This window comes from Scardinius erythrophthalmus (assembly GCF_964197995.2).
Source record: "Scardinius erythrophthalmus genome assembly, chromosome: 20".
NCBI classification, from domain to species: Eukaryota; Metazoa; Chordata; class Actinopteri; order Cypriniformes; family Leuciscidae; genus Scardinius; species Scardinius erythrophthalmus.
In genome coordinates this window covers 1,063,744-1,075,756 of record NC_138240.1, presented here as the reverse complement: position 1 = coordinate 1,075,756, position 12,013 = coordinate 1,063,744, and the positions used below count along the sequence as shown (strand labels likewise).

Here is a 12,013-nt window from a genome sequence, read left to right as displayed (position 1 = left end):
CAAAATTTGCATTTATTTGTTAAATTGTTAAATATTATTATAATGTAAATCATCTGTTCTCTATGTGAATATACAGTAAAGTGTAATTTATTCCTGTGATCAAAGCTGAATGTTCAGCATCATTACTCCAGTCTTCAGTGTCACATGATCCTTCAGAAATCACTCTAATATGATGATTTGATGCTCAAGAAACATTTATGATTATTACCAGTGTTGATATTTTTGTGAAAACTGATACATTTTATTTTTCAGGATTCTTTGATGAATAGAAAGTTCAAAAGAACAGCGTTTAGTTGAAATAGAATCTTTTGCAACATTATAAATGTCTTTACTGTCACTTCTGATCAGTTTAATGTGTCATTGATGAATAAAAGTATTAATTCCTTTAAAGAAAGCTACTAACAATGCAAGTCACTTTGGATTAAAGTTTTTGGCAAATGCATAAATGTAAATATGATTGAATTAGACTTTTTGGAGACAAATAAAAACTGTTCCTAGTTATTATTAATCTTTTAATTTGACTTTTTAATTTGTAATTTTTTAATTTCTTTTAATTTGTATGAGCAGATTTATGAAGTTCTCATCACTCGTCTTTAAAAGCAACCCATGATGCACCTCGTGAAGTGTTATTCTAGTATTTTTATATACTATTATATTTAGCAATATTTTTAACACTTTCCATTTTAGTTTTAATTTTAATGTTTTGTAATTTTCTGTTTTTATTTAGTTTTGTATATATATATATATATATATATATATATATATATATATTTTTTTTTTTTTTTTTTTTCAAAGAAGCTGCCTTTGGCTTGCTCAGTTGGGGATACTTAATTTAATTGATCAATCAACTATATATTGATGTGCATTACCAAACGTGGACGTTTTACACTAGAAACAAACACTGATGTACTGTCTTATTTAATACTGTGAAGCTGCTTTGATACAATCTGTATTGTGAAAAGCGCTATATAAATAAAGTTGACTTGACTTGACTTGACTTGAAGCTCAAATATAAAAGTGTGTCACATGATCACGGCCTCATTCCCAGACTTCCATTTGTACCATTTCAGAGTTTTCATCACTATTATTATTCCATTCTGTTAGTCCAACATATGGCCAGTTTTGAGTAGATGTGTCAGACGTTTGACTAGTGCTGTAACGTAAGGCCTGATCAGACAGAAATAGGTCTTTAAAGTAACAACTGCATGTTTTGTGAATGCATTGAACTGACTCTTCTTTAATGGAACAATCCAGAATGTGTGTGTGTGTGTGTGTGTGTGTGTGTGAAGGATCCAGAGAGTGTGTGTGGGGGAAGGAAGGTGCTGGAAGGTCCAGGTGGCGGCAGCTGTCTCTTGACTGGCGGCTCCAACTGAAGGACAGAAATATCCCAAACGAGGCTCTCCCACCGAGGGAAATGCATGCGTGTGAAAAGTGTGCAAAAGTTTGCAACCTCAAACAGCATTAAATCTCATCCAGCTGTGATTGTTGCATCACCTGTTCCTGCTCTTTCCACAGACCTCTGGGAACCCTGCCCCGGATCGTCCGGTGTGACGACACACACATCTTCTCGAAACACCCCTCCTGAACCCCAACATGGTACAGCTGGAGCCCTCGGCTATTTTAGTATTTGAGTGAGTGCTTGAGGAGTCCCAGACGCCAGATCGAAGCTGACGGCTTTAGTGAAGACATGGAGTTTGTGGAAGTGTTCGACTCTCCGGGGAAAGGCAGGGGCCTTCGGGCCACCAAAGAACTTTGGGCTGGAGACGTTCTGTTCGCTGAAGCCCCTTTGGCATCTGTGGTTTTGGACAGGTAAGAGCCTGATCGACCAGCGAAGTGCAATGAGACCCGATGTGGAGGAGGAGGAAAATGGCTCTACTCAAAACTGATGTTCTTCCTCATTTCATCCACATCCACATTTACTGGAGAAGAAGCAAAATGGCTGAAGATATTAAATCTGAACAATGAAGTGAGTTTGTGCTAAAACAAGAACAAATATCTGACAATGGAGTCAGAAAAATAAACTTAATTCAAATCGAGAACTTTTCTGACCCCATATTAAGCGTTGTCACGTTATTTTATCTTAATATCTTCAGTCATTTCTCTTCTCCAGTAAATGTGTCTTGATTTATGAATGTTTAGATGCTTGTGCTGGAAAACGAGACAGAAACACTGAGGAAGAACATCATGTTTGAAGAGTAAAGTTACACTTTTGATCATTGTATTGTGTGTTTAACTGAAATAAAGGGAATTATAAAAACTTATTTTATCTCAGCTAGTCGCCAAAGTGACATTTTTCATTTTAACTTGATGTCGTAAAATAACTAAAACTGAAATAAAATTAATAAAAACTATATTTAAAAAGAACAAAAACAAAATGAGTAAAACTTTAACTAAAATTCTAATGAAAACTGAATGATATAAACATAAATATTAAGGTTGTAAGATTATTGAAGTATGTTTACAAGAAAAAAACAATTTATATAGTACGCTGGTAATGATGATTGACAGGACTGAATGTTTAGGCTCCTCCCGATCTACGTTTTGAACTTCATTTAATTCAATGTTACTTGCCGTTTCTTTGTAACTATTTATGAAATTTTGTCGGAATTTCTGAGTGAAAATGGTAAATCCTACAGCGATGGAAGCTTGTTTTCCCACAGAGTAAAACATTTTAAAAGATAATTGCGACTTTTTATCACAAATGTGAGTTTACATCTCGAAATTCTGACTTTACAACGCAATTCTGACTTTATATCTCGCAATTCTGACTTTATATCTCGCAATTCTGACTTTATATCTCGCAATTCTGACTTTACATCTTACAATTCTGACTTTATAACTCACAATTCTGACTTTATATCTCATAATTCTGACTTTATATCTCACAATTCTGACTTTATATCTCACAATTCTGACTTTATATCTCACAATTCTGACTTTATATCTCGCAATTCTGACTTTATATCTCGCAATTCTGACTTAATATCTCGCAATTCTGACTTTATAACTCACAATTCTGACTTTATAACTCGCAATTCTGACTTTATATCTCGCAATTCTGACTTTATATCTCACAATTCTGACTTTATATCTCACAATTCTGACTTTATATCTCGCAATTCTGACTTAATATCTCGCAATTCTGACTTTATATCTCACAATTCTGACTTTACATCTTACAATTCTGACTTTATATCTCACAATTCTGACTTTATATCTCGCAATTCTGACTTTATATGTCACAATTCTGACTTTATATCTCGCAATTCTGACTTTATATCTCGCAATTCTGACTTTATAACTCACAATTCTGACTTTATATCTCACAATTCTGACTTTATAACTCACAATTCTGACTTTATATCTCATAATTCTGACTTTATATCTCACAATTCTGACTTTATATCTCACAATTCTGACTTTATATCTCACAATTCTGACTTTATATCTCGCAATTCTGACTTAATATCTCGCAATTCTGACTTAATATCTCGCAATTCTGACTTTATAACTCACAATTCTGACTTTATATCTCGCAATTCTGACTTTATATCTCACAATTCTGACTTTATAACTCACAATTCTGACTTTATATCTCACAATTCTGACTTTATAACTCACAATTCTGACTTTATATCTCACAATTCTGACTTTATATCTCGCAATTCTGACTTTATATCTCACAATTCTGACTTTATATCTCACAATTCTGACTTTATATCTCGCAATTCTGACTTTATATTTTGCAATTCTGACTTTATATCTCGCAATTCTGACTTTATATCTCGCAATTCTGACTTTATATTTCGCAATTCTGACTTTATATCTCGCAATTCTGACTTTATATCTCGCAATTCTGACATTATATTTCGCAATTCTGACTTTATATCTCGCAATTATGAGATAAAAAGTCGCAATTACCTTTTTATTTTTTATTCTGTGGCAGAAACAAGCTTCCATACAGCAGATTTTTATTTCTAAAAACTATAATAGTACACTCTTAGAAAATAAATGGATTCTATATAGAACTCTTAAATGATTGCATAATGCTTTCATGTCAAACAGGTTATTTAAATTTTTTTCTAGTGATAAATTATGTTTACTAATGACTAATTGCTTCATCAAATTAAAAAAATAATGATAAATGATGTAACCCCTAAAAGCGCCTGACAGAACCTTTAAAGTTCATTATGTAACCTTTACAAGTAAGAATGGTTATATCAGAGATTCTGCAGTTACACTGATTATGATTGAGCTTTAAATAGCAGGGGTCGATTGAGTCGTGGTGTCATATGCTGTTTATAGTCTATATTTAACCTGAAGTCCCGAAGAGAACTTGCGTGGCTTTTCCAAAGCCGAACTTGTCTTAAAATAACACACTGTAAAATCAAGATTAGAATCGAGCAATCTAGGACCAGAAGTGAAGAATCATTATTTGCTCAGCATGAAGAATGAGTTTTCCAATCTGAACATGAGATATAAAAACTGGGTTGCATAAGATGATTCAGCATGAATGAATAAGATAAGTGTGTCACCCAATACTGTCACAAGCTCTGTAAGTAATGTAAGAACAGATATATGTGATGTGTAGAGAGAGCGGGACACAACTGACACACTTTCTGACTTTCTCAGTTTGTGTAAATTCACTTGGGGTTCAGAGTATTAATTTTGCCCCACATTAATTTCACACGTCTAGTAAAATGATGTTGTTTTGTTTCATTAATACAGTGTTTGCTTGTTTCTTGATATATCCGGAAAGAATGGAAGTGAAATGTGACAACATGCCCCATTATACATTATAACATGACCATGTGACAGATTAAAATGTTATCTTAACTAATCAAAAAAATATACAAGAAAAACACAAATATTTTGTCAATAAAATCCAATTATTAACTTTTTTATATAAAATAATGGCATTTTATTTATAATTAAAAATAAAGTAATTTTTGAGTTTGACAACAAACACACTGGAAAACACAGCTATACAGCAGCACAGTTCATAATAATAATTAATAATGTCTGAACAGTCTTTATTCACCTTTTTCTCATGGTTTCTCAATAGAATTCATAAAAGTACATAATAGAATATCATAGTTCTAATAACCCGGCGAGTGTTTTCTGCTGGTTAGATCAACATTAAAAGAACTATCTCAACTCTTAAATAACAGATTAAAATAATATCAGATTTGTCTAATTTTAAGCAAAAGTCATCCAAGCAAAAGTCCATCGATCAATTATATGAAATTGCTGTTTAGAGAAAAGCTTTGACTATAACAAGACACAACACACACTTTGAATCACGTTTTTGAATTATTACCATCTCATTATCGTTATAGAACACCAAAGGCAATTAGAGCAATATATAAACAAACTTTTGTGCCAAGTGCAATACGTCTTTTGAATAAGGGGAAGCAAATGTGAATATTTTAAGCTTTGATATTGTGTGTGTTGTGTATGGTTAGATGTATTGGGTGGATGTTGTGTATTTTTAATTGTTTTGTGATTGTATGGTGAGACCAACGGCCAATTTTCAGCCTAGATATTTTAATTTTGGTGCAATTTGTTTCTCTTTATAGTGTTATATATAATATAATATAGTGTTGAAATGGCAACTAGTAAATACACTAAGTTTCGTCATGCTGGCATGTGTGTTACAGCCACTGCTTCTGTAACTGAGATTAAAGTGTGTGGAGTGAGAGATCTAACGAAGCGTTCTCTGTTCCAGTCTGGTGTCCAATGTGTGTCACGGGTGTTTCCGGCGTCAGGAGAAGCTCCAGCGCTGCGGTCAGTGCCGCTTTGCTCAGTACTGTGACAGAACGTGCCAGCGAGCCTCCTGGGAGGAACACAAACTCGAGTGCGCTGCCATCAAGAGCTACGGAAAAGCACCCAATGAAAACATCCGGTATGAGCCGTGATGAGCCGAGTTTTAGGCCTCATGATTCCCTCTGGTCATTTTGAACCGGATTTTTTTTTTTTTTTTGACTGTTCATCAAGACCCCTAAACTTTTGTCACACTTGAACCACGAATACACACAAAAAATGAATGGAATCGAGGAGTTTTGTGGTTGAAATCTAAAAAAGTAACAAATCTTTCCTTCCCGGGTCAATTTGACCCCATTAGAAATGAATGGAATGCGAGGAATGCTTCAGTACACATAGAAAAACCTAAAAATTCTAACTAAAAATGCTAAAACTTTACCCAAAAATGATTTTATAATGTTTACTGAATGCATACTGAAGAGACACTGGCTTTAGGACTCAGAGGAACAGCTCATTTGCTCCATATAGAGCTATAAGGCCATCTAGAGTCATGAAATATCATGTTACATTATTATTTTCACACAAGAGGTCGGCAAAGACACTCAATGTAAGATATTTAGAGCTGAATTAAAAGGGTTATGCATGAAACTGTGAGTTATTTTGAATTTAAGTTGATAGAATGTGAGGAATGTGCTTAAATTACTATTTATTTATTATTTATTGATCAAATTTAAAGGTTAATAAAATAAATTGCATTCAAAAAGTAGAAACAAATAAGTATAATTTTAGGGCTTCGGGTCATTTTGACCCGTGAGGGAAAGATGTGTTACGAGGTGCGAGGGAAGGATGAGGTCATATGTGACAGAAATGATGGAAAAATCTGATGTTCTGTGTTTTAGTCTCGCCGCGCGCATCATGTGGCGTGTCGATAAGGAGGGAATGGTGGTCTCGGACACGCAGATGACGACCCTGGACGAACTGGAAAACCACATCTGCGACATGAACGAGGACGACCTGAAGGACTTCAAAGTCGATATCCACAATTTCCTCGACTTCTGGCCTCGCGTGAGCAAACAGCACACGGTGGACAGCATCTCACACATCCTCGGAGTGGTACGTGAACTTCGAATCATCCGTTTAGGTGCTCAAGAAGAACATGTGCTTCAATTTTCAGAATTTCAGAAAATCATTTTTATTCCTGTGATCAAAGCTGAATGTTCAGCATCATTACTCCAGTCTTCAGTGTCACATGATCCTTCAGAAATCACTCTAATATGATGATCTGATGATCAAGAAACATTTATGATTATTATCAGTGTTGAAAACAGTTCATATGTTTGTGGAAACCATCATACATTTTGTTTTTCAGGATTCTTAGAAAGTTAAAAAGTCAAAAAGTGAATGAATGAATCAATCAATCAAAGAATGAATGAATCAATCAATGATTGAATGAATGAATGAACGAACGAACGAACGAACGAACGAACGAATGAATGAATGAATCAATAAATGAATGAATGAATGAATGAATGTACGAATCTAAGTTCAAAAAGGTCATTTTTGATCAATTAAAGGCTTCCTTGATGAACAAAATTATTAATTTCTCTCTTTTTTTACTAATCTTACATATCCTAAACTTTTGAATGGCTGTGAATCATATTTTCCACAAAATATGAACTGTTTTCAGCATTGATAATAATGTGTCTTGATCATCAAATCCTCATATTAGAGTGATTTCTGAAGGATCATGTGACACTGAAGACTGGAGTAATGATGCTGAACATTCAGCTTTGATCACAGGAATAAATTACACTTTACTGTATATTCACATAGAGAACAGATCTTTTAAATTGCAATAATATATCACATTTTTTAGCCATGGTGACATCATTTGACATCATAATCGTTCCAAACGTGTGACGGTGGTGTGCATGTGACATGCGGTGACTCTTCTTTCCTCCCCGTCTGCCAGATTAACTGTAACGGGTTCATGGTGAGCGATCAGAGAGGTTTGCAGGCGGTTGGCGTCGGCTTGTTTCCTAACCTGTGTCTGGTGAACCACGACTGCTGGCCCAACTGCACCGTCATCCTCAACAACGGCAAGTAAGTTGAAGCGCTGGTCTTCAGATCCTCAGTCGGAGCGTGAGAGCGAACAGTTGAAAGTAACTTGTGGGCGAGGAATGAGAGAGAAAGATGGCCGGAGGAACTGAGAGTTTGAACTGAAAGAGTTGGGAAGGGAATAACTGGAATAACCCGCTCATGTGATTCAGGGTTTCCGTGAAATGTGCATTAACCCAAATACTGTGGCCTGTGTGTGCGATACATGCATCCTTTCAACTCATGATGTTCATGATAAGACTCTCTCATTGAACAAGATCCACAGAGAATGTTATGGAAGCTTGTTCCTGCCACAGAATAAAACATTTTAAAAGATAATTGCGACTTTTTATCTCACAATTGCGAGTTTACATCTCGAAATTCTGACTTTATTTCTCAGAATTGCGTGATATAAAGTCAGAATTGCGTGTTATAAAGTCAGGATTGCTAGATATAAAGTCAGGATTGCTAGATATAAAGTCAGAATTGTGAGATATAAAGTCAGAATTGTGAGATATAAAGCCAGAATTGTGAGATATAAAGTCAGAATTGCGAGTTATAAAGTCAGAATTGCGAGATATAAAGTCAGAATTGCAAGTTATAAAGTCAGAGTTGTGAGATATAAAGTCAGAATTGTGAGATATAAAGTCAGAATTGCGAGATATAAAGTCAGAATTGCGAGATATAAAGTCAGAATTGTGAGATATAAAGTCAGAATTGTGAGATATAAAGTCAGAATTGTGAGATATAAAGCCAGAATTGTGAGATATAAAGTCAGAATTGCGAGTTATAAAGTCAGAATTGTGAGATATAAAGTCAGAATTGTGAGTTATAAAGTCAGAATTGTGAGATATAAAGTCAGAATTGCGAGATATAAAGTCAGAATTGCGAGTTATAAAGTCAGAATTGCGAGTTATAAAGTCAGAATTGCGAGATATAAAGTCAGAATTGCGAGATATAAAGTCAGAATTGCGAGATATAAAGTCAGAATTGTGAGTTATAAAGTCAGAATTGTGAGATATAAAGTCAGAATTGCGAGATATAAAGTCAGAATTGTGAGTTATAAAGTCAGAATTGTGAGATATAAAGTCAGAATTGCGAGATATAAAGTCAGAATTGCGAGTTATAAAGTCAGAATTGCGAGTTATAAAGTCAGAATTGCGAGTTATAAAGTCAGAATTGCGAGATATAAAGTCAGAATTGCGAGATATAAAGTCAGAATTGCGAGTTATAAAGTCAGAATTGCGAGTTATAAAGTCAGAATTTCGAGATATAAAGTCAGAATTGCGAGATATAAAGTCAGAATTGCGAAATATAAAGTCAGAATTTCGAGATATAAAGTCAGAATTTCGAGATATAAAGTCAGAATTGCGAGATATAAAGTCAGAATTGCGAGATATAAAGTCAGAATTGCGTGATATAAAGTCAGAATTGCGTGATATAAAGTCAGAGTTGCGAGATATAAAGTCAGAGTTGTGAGTTATAAAGTCAGAATTGCGAGTTATAAAGTCAGAATTGCGAGTTATAAAGTCAGAATTGCGAGATATAAAGTCAGAATTGCGTGATATAAAGTCAGAATTGCGTGATATAAAGTCAGAATTGCGTGATATAAAGTCAGAGTTGCGAGATATAAAGTCAGAATTTCGAGATATAAAGTCAGAATTGCGAGATATAAAGTCAGAATTGCGAGATATAAAGTCAGAATTGCGAGATATAAAGTCAGAATTGCGTGATATAAAGTCAGAGTTGCGAGATATAAAGTCAGAATTGCGTGATATAAAGTCAGAATTTCGAGATATAAAGTCAGAATTGCGAGTTATAAAGTCAGAATTGCGAGTTATAAAGTCAGAATTGCGAGAAATAAAGTCAGAATTGCGAGATATAAAGTCAGAATTGCGAGATATAAAGTCAGAATTGCGAGATATAAAGTCAGAATTGCGAGTTATATAGTCAGAATTGCGAGATATAAAGTCAGAATTGCGAGTTATAAAGTCAGAATTGCGAGATATAAAGTCAGAATTGCGAGTTATAAAGTCAGAATTGCGAGAAATAAAGTCAGAATTGCGAGATATAAAGTCAGAATTGCGTGATATAAAGTCAGAATTGCGAGATATAAAGTCAGAATTGCGAGATATAAAGTCAGAATTGCGAGTTATAAAGTCAGAATTGCGTGATATAAAGTCAGAATTGCGTGATATAAAGTCAGAATTGCGAGATATAAAGTCAGAATTGTGAGATATAAAGTCAGAATTGCGAGATATAAAGTCAGAATTGTGTGATATAAAGTCAGAATTGCGAGATATAAAGTCAGAAATGCGAGATATAAAGTCAGAATTGCGAGATATAAAGTCAGAATTGTGTGATATAAAGTCAGAATTGTGAGATATAAAGTCAGAATTGTGTGATATAAAGTCAGAAATGCGAGATATAAAGTCAGAATTGCGAGATATAAAGTCAGAATTGCGAGTTATAAAGTCAGAATTGCGAGATATAAAGTCAGAATTGCGAGTTATAAAGTCAGAATTGCGAGATATAAAGTCAGAATTACATTTTCTTGCAATAGCAACTTAATCTCTCGCAATTCTGACTTTATGACACGCAATTGCGAGTTTATATCACACAATTCTGACATCTTTTCTCAGAATTGCGAGATATAAACATGCAATTCTGAGAAAAAAGTCAGAATTTTGAGTCTAGTTCTCGCAATTCTGACTTTATAATTCGCAGTTGCGCCTTTCTATCACCAAATCACCTTTTTTATTTTTCATTCTGTGGCTCAAACAAGCTAACATAGAATGTCCAAATAAAGCTGTGTACTTTTAATTTGAAGTACACTAGCGTTCCTCTCGCACACCTCGGCCTCCAGACGTATAATGTGCATAATTGTAGTTTTGCCTCTTTTTTTAACGTCAGAACAACAACAGAATTAGATTGATAACAGTATCCTGAGTTCAGTAAGTCCAGCTGCTTCTTGCTTTGTGTTTCAGTCAGTCGGCTGTCGATACTATGTATCATTCTCAGAAGAGGTGGGTCCGTTCATCCGTTCCTCTTCTCATCAGATCTTCTTCTTTCTATCATCACATCCATCTCTTCAAATAATCAACTACCCAAACACAGCCAAACGAAACATGACGGAGACACTGAGAACCGCTGTAATCATGAGAGTTTGCTTGTACTGCCTACCCAGCTGACACAATATTTTTGATAACGTTCCAATTAAGTTATTATAATGTTCTCTGAACATCCAGGTTTTAAAGTCCCCCTGTAGTCAATCAATTTATCCCTTAAAACTCATCTTTGATCACCAAAATTAAATTTTTAAACGTTCTTCATGCCTTAAAATATCTTGACTGTAACTCGACACCCTCGCCTCATTTAGAATGTGCGGTTCTATGAACATGCAAATGAGCCCCGCCTCCACTCACTCACTCAGCTCAGAGATCCACTGGTTGACGATCACACGTTGATCTGATTGGTTACAAGGTAGTTTGTGACGTCAGAAACACCAGCGATTTCAAAGCGTGTTTTTGAGACTGTCTTTGGTTCACTGCAGTTTTAAGGAGGAAATACTCAGCAATGCTGTCGACTTATGAATTTACACATGGCTTGTCTTAAAGCACATTAAAAACACCACATAGACACATAAACAACATTAAAAGCTGGATTTACACCACAGGGGGACTTTAAATAAGTTATTCCTTGTTAACTGAACATTCCATTTTGTAACATTTGAACATTTCCATTCCAAGTAGTAACATTTAAAAATGTTACAATTTGTTTCAACGTTTCGAGAACAGAAAACGATGAACGATCATTCTATTCAGTTTACTGGGAGAACATTTGTTCATAATCTGGATTAAACCCCAAATCAAACAATGATATTTATAAAAAAAAAAAGATAAGATAGATGGGATAGTTAAAAATTCTGTTATCATTTAGAAATGCTCATGTTCGTTTTGATGTTTCATTGTGTTTTCTTTTGCGTTCTGATGAAGAAAGAAAGAAAGAAAGAAAGTTGTAACGACGCGAGAGTCAAATGATGACAGAATTGAAGAGTTCGACTGTAAGGCGAGAGCTGATGACGGGTGGTTGGTCCGTTTGTTGTCACTTCTAACCTCTTTCACATCTAATAACACTCTCTTCCAGTCTTGAC

General features: G+C 34.6%; 1 protein-coding gene across 3 annotated transcripts in view; it reads left to right on the top strand.

Annotated features, from left to right (window-relative positions):
• The first annotated feature begins 1,271 nt into the window (after positions 1–1,271).
• Positions 1,272–12,013, top strand: part of smyd1b (SET and MYND domain containing 1b) — a 17,201-nt gene continuing 6,459 nt past the window's right edge. Inside the window, exons 1-6 of one of the 3 annotated variants that reach the window (XM_081348745.1) lie at positions 1,272–1,431; positions 1,516–1,809; positions 5,729–5,905; positions 6,663–6,876; positions 7,736–7,866; positions 10,848–10,886. In XM_081348745.1, coding sequence (XP_081204871.1) covers positions 1,688–1,809; positions 5,729–5,905; positions 6,663–6,876; positions 7,736–7,866; positions 10,848–10,886 — 683 coding nt within the window. In that variant the 5' untranslated portion in view covers positions 1,272–1,431; positions 1,516–1,687. Of the gene's footprint in view, positions 1,810–5,728; positions 5,906–6,662; positions 6,877–7,735; positions 7,867–10,847; positions 10,887–12,013 lie in introns of all 3 variants that reach the window. The other 2 variants (XM_081348744.1, XM_081348746.1) reach the window with 2 other exon arrangements.